The 15,015-nt window shown below is 42.4% G+C and overlaps 3 protein-coding genes and 1 pseudogene across 4 annotated transcripts; 2 read left to right on the top strand and 2 right to left on the bottom strand.

The window, feature by feature from the left end:
- The first annotated feature begins 317 nt into the window (after window positions 1-317).
- On the top strand, window positions 318-5,770 carry LOC130383974 (RILP-like protein 1). 2 transcript variants are annotated; one of them, XM_056591921.1, is made up of 6 exons: window positions 318-646; window positions 996-1,295; window positions 1,906-2,109; window positions 2,827-2,978; window positions 3,132-3,230; window positions 4,007-5,770. In XM_056591921.1, exons 1-6 carry the CDS (start codon window positions 452-454, stop codon window positions 4,098-4,100), a joined length of 1,044 nt encoding a protein of 347 aa, XP_056447896.1. In that variant the 5' UTR covers window positions 318-451; the 3' UTR covers window positions 4,101-5,770. The 2 variants fall into 2 exon arrangements, with proteins under 2 accessions (XP_056447896.1, XP_056447895.1); XM_056591920.1 differs by having other exon boundaries at window positions 2,824-2,978.
- A 204-nt stretch (window positions 5,771-5,974) lies between these two features.
- On the top strand, window positions 5,975-8,991 carry LOC130383977 (RILP-like protein 2). The gene is given in 5 exon segments (XM_056591922.1): window positions 5,975-6,275; window positions 6,277-6,378; window positions 6,495-6,646; window positions 7,238-7,369; window positions 7,944-8,991. Coding segments are annotated over 5 exon segments (600 nt in total). The 5' UTR covers window positions 5,975-6,083; the 3' UTR covers window positions 7,966-8,991.
- Window positions 8,992-9,016: 25 nt separating this feature from the next.
- Window positions 9,017-12,784, bottom strand: LOC130383976 (N-lysine methyltransferase KMT5A-like; annotated as a pseudogene).
- A 1,054-nt stretch (window positions 12,785-13,838) lies between these two features.
- On the bottom strand, window positions 13,839-14,757 carry LOC130383978 (mitochondrial translation release factor in rescue-like). Its single transcript, XM_056591924.1, has 2 exons — window positions 14,324-14,757; window positions 13,839-14,197 (listed from the first exon to the last, which is right to left on the bottom strand). The coding sequence occupies exons 1-2, from the start codon at window positions 14,603-14,605 to the stop codon at window positions 13,976-13,978; spliced, it is 504 nt and encodes a 167-aa protein (XP_056447899.1). The 5' UTR covers window positions 14,606-14,757; the 3' UTR covers window positions 13,839-13,975.
- Between the last annotated feature and the right edge of the window lie 258 nt (window positions 14,758-15,015).

Below are 15,015 nucleotides of genomic sequence, written 5' to 3'. Positions count from 1 at the left end.
ACCCCTGGGCACAACTATTTTTACGCAATTACATGACAATGAATAATAATATGATGGTAACTAGAAGGTTGTAACGTGCAGGAAGATTAATATATTATCCTCTTTCAGTAATGTATCACTATGGTGATACATTATTGTGAGATGGTGATGCAATGATTGTGGTATGGTGATACATGATTGTGATATTGTGATAAAATTCCGAGATATGGTGATACATGATTGTGAGTGGTGATACATTTCGTGATTATGCTTGTGTGATATGGTGATACATGATTGTGATATGTTGATGCATGATCGTGATTATGGTGATACATGATTGTGATGTGGTGATACATGATTGTGATGTGGTGATACATGATTGTGATGTGGTGATACATGATTGTGATGTGGTGATACATGATTGTGATGTGGTGATACATGATTGTGATATTGTGATACATGATTCAGGGTGATGATGCCCGGTAGATATGCGCATCAGTACCCTTATGTTCCGAGCTTCATGAATGTGTCTTCTGCGTACCCCCTAGGGAAGTCAGAGAGGGAGCAGCAGTGGACCAATAAGATGACAGATATTGTGAACAAACAGAGACACGAACTCTGTGCTAAAGACCACAAGCTGTCTAAGAGGAACGAAGAGGTGGAGGCGGTGAGCATTGAACCTCATGAACCAACAACTCTGTTCACATCAAACTCTTATATTGGAAGTCTGATGGAGAAACATGGCTACTTTCTGAGTGCAGACTAGATAAGTCTGATCAAATGATACAAAGGTGCAAAAGTGTGGCAACTCAATTGCCTTATTCAGCTATGAATCAAAAATGAATTATTCCATTTCATCTTCATTCAGCATAAACGACTTAATCTTCCCACCGATCAGAGAGCAAACAATAAGCTCCGACCCAGACCAAGAAAGAACACTGGAAAACCCAGAAGTAAAACCCAGTGTAGGTAAACCCCAACCTGCTCCAACCCCGTCTCCCCCCGGCCTGCTCCAGCTCCAGGCCCAGCAGCTGAGGCTGATGCGGATGAACCAGGACCTGCGCCGCAGGCTGGCCGCGTTGGAGGGCCAGGGCAAGGCAGGCGTGCAGCAGAGGGTCGAGCTGGAGGCGCTGGCCCAGGCCAGGCTGCAGGAGCTGAGCTTGCAGCAGCAGGAGCTGCGCGCGCTGCAGCAGCAGCTGTCCGGCCTGGAGGCTGAGCGCCGCGGCATAGGGGGGCCAGAAAGGAGGGCGAGGGCGGAGGTCTCTCCGGCCCAGACCACGCTCGTGTCCACTCAGGTCGCCGTAAGCAGCAACAAGGTGACTTAGTTTAGTTTGTTGGTTGAATTGTGAGGGACATGTTGTACAGAAGGCCTGTCAGTGAGGGGAGATGTGTTGTTATAGTGTCACAATAAGTCAATTTAGTCCAGGACAGGTACGTATATTGTTTAACATAGGTAACAATGCAACAAATGATAAATCACATTATAGTATTTACATAAGCAACAACCAAAAACACTTGTCCATGTCTTAATTCAACACACACTCCGGCAGGTAGAGTAGCCCGCTGTCAAGGGGTCCACTAATGAGGATTCCTGCGGTAAACAAATCAACGCAGGCGGGTGGTTAGCGCTGATGGACCGTTAGGAGACACACCTGGCAGAGAGCCCTTGTGATTCTCACACCAAATTCCTGATAACAGACCACATGGAGAACTGCTGGCGCTGTTGCCTTTATTACCCAAATACATCAACACTCTGATGTCCTGTCTTCTGTCTTATCACCGCCCACAAGTGTTCATACATCTATAGTTTTCAAAATGTGGAGGGATTGGAGGCAAACAATAACCCCCCACTACATTAACAATGACCTTTAGAACCTCTTGTATTATATCGTGTGCGTTTGTGTATGTGTGTGTGCGTGTGTCCAGGCTGTGGAGGCGCCAACTGAGCCCATCAGGCAGCCCTCACTGTGGGTGGAATGCGGAGGAGATTCTGGACTCCTGGCCGGTGTGTTCGAATCTGAGCCACTGTGTCCGGTCTACACCTCCTCGTCAGACACAAGACCCCCAAGGGGGGTGGAGGAGGAGGTGGGGGAGGAAGAGGAGGAGGAGAAGGATGTGGCTGCCTGCGCGGTTGGTAACGTCTGTTTGAATGAGGAAATAGAGGGCCTCTCTACGGCTGCTGTTTTTTGGAATGTTTGTTCAAAGGTCTGTCGCATGTCAAGATCATTTATGAAAAGAAAGCGCTTTACATGTCCCACTTTAATGTCCTTGACTCCTTGTTGATGTTTAATTACATAATTACACAAATAATAAGCAATTTAGCACCCTGTAACAGCATGTACAGGTTACTGTTTATGTTATAATGGTATGGAACCATAACCTAGTGTTCCTAAACTTAACCCCTAACCACACGGTGTAATTACATGCTGTAACTGCTTCTGTTCGTTAAATTCTACGTATTTTAAACATTGTGCATTTAAAGCGCAACTGGCAGGATAGGACTCTGAATAAACCTGAATTAATCTGAATGAATCCCTATGTGGGGAAAGTATGAAGGAACCGATGGGTAAACTAGATTCCTGTTGTACAGTTTAGAATCACAGCTAGACTAATTTTAGTAGCGCAACGTGCACGGCACGCACACTAAAATACTGAATTTGACGCAAATCAACAGCCCCCTGCTGCTTTGTGCTATATTTGGCCCGTGGCGGCATTAATACCATTTACCTGCATGCTGCTCTTTAAAGTGGAGATCTGGTCCAGGATCCATAACTTGGCCCTGTGAACCTCTAATTCGCTGTTGATCAGAAATAGGTTGTTTAAGGGTTCTGTTGCTCTTTAAAGCAGGCGGTGTCTGGGGGGGGTGAGGTCTCCCACGGTTCAGGGGATGAGTCAGACACACGCTTCACGCTGCAGGAGCTGCGGGACGTCCTGCTGGAGAGGAACGAGCTGAAGGCTCAGGTCTTCGTGCTGGAGGAGGAGCTAGCATACTACAAGAGGTCCAAAGCAACCCTGTTAACCAAACATCACTGATCCTGATGTTAGATGTTGCTGCGCCCCATAAACAGGGCTGCTGTTATGAGTTATTTCTGTCCAGTGGTATCAGAGCAGCTCTCTGAGCAGAAACATGAAACTTCTCTACATTCCCTCAGTGAGGAGTCTGAGGATGAGGGGATGTTATTCGCTGATCCAGAACCAGATCCACCATGTTCTGCCCCGGCGGCTCAACCAGACTCGGGGATCAGGCGCCTGTGAGTAAAATCGACCCGGTCACCTAACACACAAAACACCAGTCAAACGTCATACTTATGCCTGCTCAGAAATACCTCATACACCACAAATTGGCCTTATACGCCACAAACATTCAGAGGTCACCACAGTCACATCCTACAAAATAGACCACTGCAAAATGTACACGATTCTCCACAAATCTCCCCAATACACCACAGTTAAATGTACTTCATTCACCACAGTGAAATGTACTTAATGCACCAGAGTCAAATGTACCCAATACACCACAGTCAAATGTACCCAGTACACCACAGTCAAATGTACCTAGTACACCACAGTCAAATTAACCCAATACACTACGGCCAAAATTAACCCAATACATGTACATTCATCCATATCATGTACTCATTTTCAAACCACAAATGAAAGACCAAGGCAACACTACAGTCCAACGTGCCTAATACAAACATTGTTTAAGGTAGGAATGTGATTGTGTGAGAATGATCGGCACATTTTAAAATTTGCATTAAAAAATGCATTCATATTAATAAACATATAGTGTATTACATTCTTCATTTTTATGTTTGATTGATGTGTACAATATAATATATCGGTATAGATATATTTGATGTATGATATGGATGGATCAAATAGTAAAGAATAAAAGAATAGTTAGATAAAATACATAGTCATTTGGCTTCTGTTTGTCAACATTTCTCTGAAAGGATTTTTCCAGTTGCAGTTTCTCATGCTGAATCTAGTTTTATCCAATTCTTGTGTTTTCTGGCCTGAACAGGATTTTCACGGCCATCATGCCGATGGTGGCGGCCGGTTTGATCCAGGACGACCCGACCTTGCTGCCCATCAGGAGGCTGTGGTCCCTCGTATGACCCATCAATACCTTCCAAACCGTCTCTTTTAAATGTCAACCTCCTGTGGAAACATCTCTCTACGCCAGGGGTTCTCAAAGTTTTGACAACTGAGGGCCAATTTAGGAATCCAAAATTTGACTGAGGGCCGCCAAAGGAAAAAAGAAAATGGCGGGAAACACCACCAGCATCCCAGTGGTCAAAAAAAACCTTGCACCGTGGACCTCCGGGAGTGAGGTCAAGTGAGGTCTAAATCACGAAACTGAGGTTCAGCCTTTCAAAGTAATGTACAGTCGGATTAAAACTTACAAATGTAAAAGGGTTTAATTGAAAGCTAGAGAGAGTCGACTTTTCTCTTTATATTCATTTATTTTTGTTTAAATTAATATTGATATAATAATAAAAAAAAAAAAAAATTCTTATATAAAACGTACATAATTATGTATGTCATTGCGGGCCGCCAGGAATGATTCCGCGGGCCGTCATTGGCCCGCGGGCCGCACTTTGAGAACCAATGCTCTACGCCAACCGCATAGTGTTAATATGGTGGCAGCAAGGGCCATCAGATGGAAAATGAACTGATGTATTTGCACTAAGAAATATTTTAAGTTAGTGTAAGATATTATGGGTTAAGAATATAACGGTTTCCCCACCCTGCACTCCTGCTCAACTCTGCCCTGCTGGAATGTTCTTAAGAACACTAGCTGGCTGGAGGTTTGTGGCAAAGGGAACACAGCTCATGACAACCAACCAACTGTTGACGTTAGGTGGAAGAAATACCTGAAATAATCGGTCAAACTTAGGTCATTGGTAAGGTAACCTTTTTAGAATGTTTAGAAAATGTCTTAGGATTCAAAGTATGTTTTATGTAAGGGTGGGTGATAAATTAACAGAGTACTTTTGTTTGGGTGGATATGTCATCATTGAGTTGAACAAAAATATTTTAAATATAGCCCTATAGTATTCAGAATTTGAGATAGCCTATCGGAATGGCTTTGGTCTAATCCACAAAATATATATAAATATGACTTGTTGACCTATTGATGTTATGCATTTATCATCTGTATCCTTGTGAATATGTACATTTATAAATTATGCATTAAATATATACTATTTTTGTATGTGGCAGGGGTTCACAGAACTCTTTAAGGATCCTTTCCTTTCCTATCCTTTCCTATGCTGCCATCTCAAATGAAAGCCTATTCTACTGACATCGGACCAATAGGCAGAGTGTGGTGAAATCTAATGATATAATATTCTGTGGTTGGAGAAGAGATAAACCATGACTGTATCCACAATTATTAATAATTTCACGTGTAGAACAAATTGAGAAAATCTTAATCGTCTAGAAAAATGTGTTTAAAGTGTGTTTGTTTTGTGTTTGTTTTAGCCAGTGAGCCCACTGCCTCATTTAATTGAACACTGTGATTTATAGAGTCAGTGAGCCACTGCTTCAGATTAATTTAACACTGATTTAAGAAAAAGTGTTATAGGAAGGTGGGGGGCATGTTAACGCCATGTTTACGACCCAAGCCAACTTTATGATACCTTTTTAGTAGCGTCCTTCTAACTGTTATGAGCGTTATAATAAGCGATGTTGTGTATGAAATGAGTCCGACAAAGCGTTATATTATTGGTGTCCATGAAGCAATTGGTGTCCAGGACAAATTACCCACGTTTAAAACGAATAAAACATGGGTTTTGGTTCAACTGCTCTTTCAAACATAGACATCCTATAGGATGTGTATGCTTTCATCATTAAGGTAAATTGAAACTTCCTATCACGTGCTCTGGCTCACCTGACTCATCGCCCGTCGCGCTAGGCTTCCCTGGTTACCATGGTGACTCTGCCCTCCTCCTGACTAACACAGTCCGCCCATTGGCTCCCGCCGAGGACAGCAATCCAGAAGTGACCGAAGGAAGAATCGACAGCAAAGTAAGTTTGCGTGTGTTTTTATAGTTCCTAACTTACGGATGCGGTCTCAGGAAGGCCCCCGCTGAGAAATGGAGCTGCGGGAGGACGCCTCGCCAGCTTCGGCCTTCGAGAAGGACGCGTTCCAGCTTACCGTGGAGGACGTGTACGACATCTCCTACGTGATCGGTCGAGATTTACTCAAGATCAGCAGCTCAGGTGAGGAAGTGTCGGACCTGCAGTTCCGGATCGTCCGCGTTCTGGAGCTGTTCGAGACGGTGGTGGAAGCAGTACAACCTGTCGGTGGAGGAGCTGAGGCTGGAGAGGGACAACCTTAAGACCGAGCTGGACCGTATCCTCGGGGAGAACTGCACGGAGAACGGCCCGGTGCGTCTGACTAGGGACTGGGCGTACGCACGTCTCTCTGCTCTATTTTCCCCATTGGTTTATTGGTCCATTTTCAATGCTTGTTGGGATGACGTGTGGTCGTGTTCTGATTGTAGCCGGCAGTGGGACCCGATCAGTTGGTGATTGACCTGAAGGACCCCAACAGACCCCGGTTCACCATGCAGGAGCTGAAGGAAGTGCTCCAAGAGCGGAACCAGCTTAAGGCCCAGCTGATGGTGTCACAGGAAGAGCTCCAGATGTACAAGAGGTGAGGGATCTCTGAACAAACATCAGTTTAACAATTCATTCATTACTTCACCAGAATAAGGTCAACAAACTGACCACTGGTAATTAATCTGGCAAAAATATTTCACAACTGACCATTTATATATTGAGATTTCCTTATAAAAAGTGATATTTTACGTTCCTAAGCGACATGTCTTAGGAACGAGAGTTTAATTGACCCCACAGTAGCACAGCAGCTGATCTTGTAATTTACTTGTATTCCAAGTCCTCACTCTGCTAAACAATGCAGACACTGAGACAATGTGTCACACATTCCACAGGTTGATAATGTTGTCATCAACATGTTGTCAGCGTGGCTCATCCAATGTTCCTAACTTTTGTAATTCAGGATGAAATGACTTGAGGGAGCTTAAGGTAATCACACAGGTTATATTTTTTATTATAAAATATGTATTGTTTATTATTCCATCTTATTTCATCCTCTGTTTGAAAAGGAGTATTGAATGCTAAGACACTGCATCCAGTGACTTCCCATCCTAGAACCAGCCAAGGCCTGTGATTAGGTTATTAGTGACCTTTCATTTGAGTCATTCATTCCTCTGCCCCATCCCAGTGGCAGGCTACCAATGGAGCCAGGTATGGTGGAGATAGACCTGGAATCTCCCCCTGCCACCGACAACGGCTCGGCTGCAGGCGACGACGCCAGAGAGGAGCCGAAAGATGAGAGAACAGCCATCTCAAAACTGTGAGTAATGTCTACTTAAGGTACATTCTTTCAGTAACATTTAACCAGTAAAACTGGTGTTCTTTGCGAAATATAGTACTTGCCGAGTAACACTGGTGTTCTTTGCGAAATATATATGTTTAGCTAAAAATAGTAGTTAACTTTTTATTAGTGTCCGTTCCCAAATCTCCCATGATTCCAAGGGATGATGTCCTCCGTAATGAGTGTTGTCTGAATGTGAGCGGACAGAAGGGCAGGAAGTTTGTCAGATAGAGCGAGAATACATCATGTGGGAGGGAGCTGGCTCTGAGATTACTGAACAGCCGGTCTACGGCCTCATAATGATTTACTTGTGACCTCTTCGTGTTTTTGCTGATGCTATGGATGCTTGCGTGTAGTCCAATGAAGGAAGGGATAATGGAATCTTCTTAAACCAGCGGAGACTGAGACTTATCTCCAGCTCCCATATCGTCTGTGACCTCAGCATAGTCTGTGTAGCTACTCTGGTGCCTTCATATAACATATAGAATACATTAAGAGAAACCCTCAGCATTGTGTGAAATATTCCCAACTAATTTTGTTGTTCTTTTTCTAGGTTTTCATTCAGGAGAAAATGAGGATTACTTCTTACAATACGGGACCAATTTATTAACACACAAGCCAACAAGGATTTTTTTCCACATATTTTTGCATTTTTTTATACAACTTTTTTAAGCTTTTTTGTAATCCATAGGATGCAATAGCATGTGATGCATTAGACATTTTAAAGGTGCAGTGTTTATAATTTAATGGAATCAAGAACAATAGACTTGGCAGAAATGTAATATAATATTCATAAGAATGTTTTAATCAGTGTATAATCCCGTGAAAAAACTAGATAAGAGTGGTACTGCTAAATGCCACCAAATCCTACATTGAACCTTTAACAAGTGAAGGACAATTATGCAGGGGATTGTTTCTGATGATGTACATGGTGTTAACTTGAAAGTATTGACATAATCTCATCCTGTCTCAGGACCATACTGCTTAGTATTCAATGAAGAACTTTCTGAAGTATTCAGTCCTAGATGTATTTAGATGATCGTCAATAGTTAAGCAATTGCTTTTTCAGCACCGGAAAGATTTACCAGCCCAGCAATAGTCCAGTGTTCTGGTTAAAACCAGACTATGGGATTCTGTACCCAAAGCAAACACACTTGAATAAAGTGATCTATACAATTTCTAGACAGACAGAATTTTCAGCGTTTTGTTATGATTGTGCTGCCAAGTAGCAACGCTATTAATCTCAGGGGAGAATTTGCTATTGTCCTACAAATGCACTTGGATGTTAGTTCAGATATGCAAGTCATGAGTTTAAACTACTCCTTTTATTGCCTGCATGTGTGATGGGCCACCCTCTGCTCACAGCAGTTTTAAATGGAGGACCTCAGAACTGACAAAGTATTACGATTCAAAGTTAAATGCACATCCCCTCAATCTCATTTCAGAAAATGCAACAATTTTCACTGATTTATTTCTCAATTTACAATATGGCTTTAGCCACAACAGTGAAACAGAATGGTAAATACAAGGAACTCCTACAGGGTATACAAATACTTCTCAGAAGAAATGGTATCCCTCACTCTTAAACTATCATTTTACGACAGTGGTGAAGAGAAATTAAAAGATAAATCATGAAAACAATACAGCCGCAGCCTCAGTTCAATTCGTGGAAAAGCTCATGTCTAAATATTTATAAAATCAGCAAGTTAAACTTGATTTAAAAAATGAGCAATTTTACAACTTTGCTCAGTCATATTATCATCTTCAAAACAGTGTTGTCAATTAAATATGTGAGGGGGGGTGGGGGTGGATGCCAACAGCCTAGTATTTGAGCCAGGGATGAGCACTAAGAGAGGCTTTTGCTGCGATCCCCATAGTCGTACAGCAGCTCTTCTTCTGCGTCAACGTCCCTGGCCGCCACCAATATGAGATGGGGTTTTCCATCAATGTCGTGAGCCTGGTCTGGCAGTTACCAGCTTTACTGTGGTTGATCAATCTGCCCAGGCGGGTAGTTTCCCTTGTTGCGTCCACACTAAAATAAAAAGGCGCTGTAAAAACAGACTAGTATACATCCATAGAGCTACTATTATTAGTAGCATGCAAAGTATTGACCCGAATGAAGTTCCTCAGATCATTGTACCACGTGTCCTTTGTTTGAAATTAGATGCCAATTCAATGTGGTTTTGGTCAAAGATCAATAAAAAAAATAAAGCCTTTTAAAAAATATGCAGTGGAAGTTACAAAATTGCTATGTTCCACTCACCAGTAGGTTTTGCTGTGGTACTGGAAGTAGTACATGTAACAGCCGGTGGCAGGGTCCAGAGTATATTCAGCCTCCCTTTTCTTAGCCCGTTCGATATCCAGCAGGTCTCCGTTGTACTCCACCACAAACTCTCCTTTTATGAAGCCCCTGGTTGCAAACACTCCCCTTCCTTTGTCATCTATGTGTCGCACCTATTTAAATGGAGAACACGTTTGCAATTAATATTGAAGGCGTAATATTTGGTCAAAACTTGAGGTGGTTAATTAACCTAAATTGGCGGTGATTTAATACTATTAACAAAAGTAGTTATCGCAGGGGAATCTTTCCTCCGCCTTCAATGTCCAGGTTTTCTAATGCTGTCCTTCAATATACTGGGATGGGTATAGGGTCCCAACAAGTTATTTTAATAAATGTTTACATTCTCGCAGCTTTATTTTTTATATGAAGCAAGATAAGGAGCAGGAAGATTAAACAATTCATAAGTTAAACTCAATACTTTCGTTAACCGGTACCTGCAATCCTTCTTCGACACCATTCTTGATAAGTTCGTTGATGTGTTTCTGTTCTTCATCCTTGGGAGTTTTTGGGAGAAAAATATGACTTTCGTAAGATTTGACAGACAAATTCTTATGCTCTAGTTCATCGATGAGAACCAAATTTTTACATTTAGGGGATTTTTTTATCCAAAGCGACTTACAACCTGTCATTCAAACACTGACTGTGGAGTTGACCACGCAGGGTGACAGCCAGCTCAGCAGAAGCAGTCAGAGTGAGGCGTCTTGCTCAGGGACAACCCTGACACTCTGAGCTACTGCCACCCCTCCTCGTCCTCCAACTCCTCATGCACCTTTCAATCCTCTAGTACCAAGAGGATCATGGCGTCTTATTTGCTCCAAGTAACACAGCAACTTTCATACCAACCTTCATCTCAGCTTTAGTTTTCCTTGAACTTCTTCTAATTGGATAGTAATCTGTGACTTTCCTGTTTTGGGAAATCTTATTCTCTGTTCTAGAAAACAACAAGGGGGAAAGAAACAAGACGTAAACAACCATGTGATTCAGGGTTACGCGTTTGGAATCATTTGGATACATTCAGTTTCTAAACATACTTTTTCACCCTGGCTTTGTGACCACCACCTTTCTGGGTTTTGGTTCCATTAGCCTTGTTTTGTGGTGCAGGCCCAGTCTGTGAAATGGGTTCTTTGTCCTGGGTTTTTTCTGTGTTGGTTTGTTCTCGGGACTCTGAGAGGAGCAGACAGGCCCGGGCTGACTTCTGTTCGTTGGACTTCGGAACCTCGCTGTGTATTTCAGTAGCTCGGTCTAAAAAATGCCAATCATCAAACATTAGACCAAGAACCAATCCTTCCAGTTTGCCATGAAACCGGTATCAGAACGAGTGTCAGTTAATACTGATATTTTGTGCAAGTCACAGACAAAAAGTCTGCCTTGCTGATCCACCGAGAACAGCAACAGCTGAACAATATTAGTTACAGATAAGGCAAGAAAAAACTAAAAGGAATCCAAAATGAGCACTTGTGATAGAATATACAAATGTTGTCAACCACTCAATAAATCCCCTACCTTTCTTTGGCTTTGCTGCATCAGTGTGAGGTTTTTCCAAGCCATTTCCTTCCTGGAATACACAGCTGGAGTTTTCACTCAGAGGGGATCGGGGTTTGCTCGGACTCCACAGGCTATGGAGTGTGGACTGGGCTTTACACAAGTTGTCCTGCAACACAGCATCATTCATGTTCGCATTATTGGAGAGATTAACAACCTTGGTGCAATACTTCTGAATGGATCTGCTGTGTGCTATTAATACAAAGGTATGGAATGAATAGAAGGGCAGATTACATATAGAATTAAAAAAGTTTAACTAAATGAAATGTCAAAAGTAGTTTATTCGACTGCTTAATGCTGAATTACCACCGCTACTGAGAAGCTGACTTTACTGCCCTGGATAATTAATGTGTAGCATCATTGTGTGAGAAAGTGTTGGTAAAAGGAGTAGCCAAGTAGGAACCCTGTACCATAAAGCTACGTCTATATCTGCTCTTAAGGCCACGTTTATACGTAGCAGGGTATTTATAGAAACGAATATTTCCCCCCCGTTTTTCTGGGTTGTTCACGAACTATTAGGCTACGACCGCCCATACTCAGTTTCTGTTCGCTTTGCATTGGTGGAAGTGAGTAGGGGGAGTGGTTAATTAGAGCGTTCAGATTGGACGGTTTGACTAGTCATGTTTTGTATTTTTTTTTTTTACAGGGACAAACATTAACAAATTTCTCCTACAGGGCATTGATAAAGTTCTATCTATTGAACAGAAAGAAACACTGTACCACAGCATTGGCCTACTGAATGACACATATATTTTAAGCATTGGACTGAATGAATAAATATATAGTTATGTTTTTGCACGTTTGCAACGTTTAAAAAGTTCAGGGAAAGGTATATGCCTCTACTGGTGTTGCTTAAACCAATAGCATTTTGAGGCTAAAGTGTTGTTTCTGAATATTAGTGTTAGGGGCCAATAATGCTTACTATCATACATTAGTCACCATGTCTGTGGACACATTGGTATGCCGTCACATGTTAATATACCCCCCCCCCCCCCCACACACACACACAAAAACTTGAGAGCCCTGCCGTTATCCAATATTTCAGTACAATAGTTCAATAGTTCAACATCATTTGACCTAAACAATGTACCCTGTTCATCTCTGGTTTGTTCTCCTTGGTCTCCTTGAGGGCTTCTCGGTGTTGAATTGGGTCCACGGGATTACTGGTGGTCGTCAGAACATGCTTCTTCCCTAAAGAATAGAGGCAAACATATAGGTAACTGAAGATACTTGATAATAACGCCGTGAAACCAACCACCAAACAGTCTTTGTTGTTAACACTAGCTCCATTACGATAAATCACCGACATGAGGTTACAACATGCTCCAGCTGGATACCTTTGGCCATCTCAAGGCTCTAGACCAGCCGAGAAGGTCGAGGTCTGCTGAGGGTTCGGCGGTCGAAGGCTGAAATGTGCAATATTGTCTAATTAGGAACAGCACCAGAACGCTGCTCGACCCAACGCCAGAGCGTGTGATGGATTTTAAAAAAAATGTACCGCGATGCTGATTGGCTATTTCTACAGCCAGGATATACAGAGCGAGGTAGGGCCCTCCCCCTTATTTCCGGGAGGGCCCTCCCCGTTATTTCGGGAACATCCGTCTGAAGCTTCTAGTGGCGAAGTCATGCCTCTTCCGGTAGGGTTATGGTTGGGTTTCAAATGAGAGAAAGTAATTAATTTCTGGTCCCAGTCTTTATATGCCCTGGATTACACACAGGTTGTTTGTGGATTTAAATTATAATTTTTCATCCAATGAAAGCTAAACAGTTTCATGAAGATGTTTGATAATGTAAGGTTTTCTGTGAGGCCGCTCTGTGAACTACAGCTCTTCGCTGCCCTCGACGCGAATGATATACGTCACCACCCGCGCTTAGAATTCCGGTACAGACATGCCGATCTCTCTGCTCCACTTCACCGCTTTTTTCCAAGGGGAGAATAAAACCCTAACCCATTTGCACAATAAACCGTCAAACTCTTGACATGAAAAAATATCATATAAATCCACAAACAACGTGTAATCCGGGGCATATAAAGACTGGGACCAGAAAATAATTACTTCCACTCCCTTGAAACCCATTCATATTTTTCAATCTAATAGGTCCCATGGGCTCTACTGGAAGGGCCGTGACTTAGTCGCTCTATAAGCCCATGCTCTGAAAACGTTTGAATTTGAAGCATCTAACATTTCTAACTCAATACATTGAGTTAAATATCGTTGTCACTTTCTTGTTTTCTAACTTGGTTTAAATAATATTCAAAGTTTATCATAATCGGAATGGGTTTTGTCGTTCACAAACTATTTTTGCTTAACCCGTTACATAAGCCCTCGAACATAATTTATCCGTTGGAGATAAACTTGTTCATAGTTCATCATTTGATATTGTACACACGGTTTGTGTTCATGTTGTTTGAGGAGTAACAATTTTTTTTTTTTTTTATTGTCATTAAATACAACCACTCGGGGAAGTGCATTTTTATTCAATGAGCATCTCCCTCAGGTTCTGGCTTCTTACCCAAAAATATCGTCGAAATAGGTTTCTTAAATGTAAATATTGAGAACAGAAACTGTCTGGTTCCTTATTCAAAACATAACAATGACGTTCTTATCAAGTACAGCCAATCATTGTTATCCACAACTCTTATCATTATTTACACTCACACACTGAAAAACATATACCACACTGAATATTACAATCATCTGTCACTTTATGGTTTTCATCTCCGCTGCAAGGGCTTCTTTGAACATTTTCTTTTTCTCTAGATTGTCATTGGCGTTTTTCCTCTTCTCTTGTTTCCTCTGCATGGACTCCATCTTCCTCTTGATGATTTCACTGTCTTCTCCTTTACATGCAATATCCACTTTTCCTCTCAGGATCTCTCGAGCACGTTTTCGGTTTGTTTCCACCGATCTCGTTTGATGACACTGGGGAAATAAAAGGCGGAATGGTGACAATAAGCCCGCACGACCCAGGAAGGCTAGTGGTGTTCATTCTCAATACCAGAGACCAATGCACAGACGTCCATGCACAGATAATCGTGATTTACATACCTTCACTACAATCCCAGTGGGAATGTGCTTGAGCACCACACAGTTGCTGGTTTTATTCGTAGCCTGCCCGCCCGGGCCCGACCCTCGAACGAATTGTTCTTCGAGGTCTTCCTCGTTCAGGACAGGAAGATCTATGAGGTCCTTCTTCCCAGCTGCTAAAACCCACGCAGGTCCTGCAACAGGAGCGACCCTCAGAAGGGGAGCTCTGGTGAGAGATCTCCCCCACGGAATCCACCTGGACGCTGAGTACACGGAACTTATCAGCAGCAGCACCGAGCCCATAGCAGCCGGTCAGATCCTCCTCACACTAAACATGATGTGGAAACATAACATTTACAACACGTGAAGAGTATGGGGTCCTCAAATCATCAAGGACGTAAACAGGATATCAGGACGACTTCCTACTAGGCAGCCAATCGGGAGGCAGAATGTCTTGGTGTTTTTTTTGTTTGTTTTTTATATGAATGCCTGGTTAAATGGATCCCTGTGTGTAGAAGAAGGCTGTAGGAAACACGGAGAACTAAGGTGTGTAGAAGGAAGTTCTACTTTTACACTTTTGGGGTCATTTGTAAAGTAACATCTGCATTTATTAGCTATGTGTACAGATATATAAAGATAGTAGTTGGGCCAACTGGGAAAGTTAATCTTTGAGACAGCGTCAGTGAAGAACCACAGACTAGGTTATTGAGTTG

The sequence above is a fragment of the Gadus chalcogrammus genome, chromosome 6 (assembly GCF_026213295.1).
Source record: "Gadus chalcogrammus isolate NIFS_2021 chromosome 6, NIFS_Gcha_1.0, whole genome shotgun sequence".
NCBI lineage: Eukaryota > Metazoa > Chordata > Actinopteri > Gadiformes > Gadidae > Gadus > Gadus chalcogrammus.
Note: the sequence above shows the minus strand (reverse complement) of the source record. Positions and strands in the feature narration are given on the sequence as shown.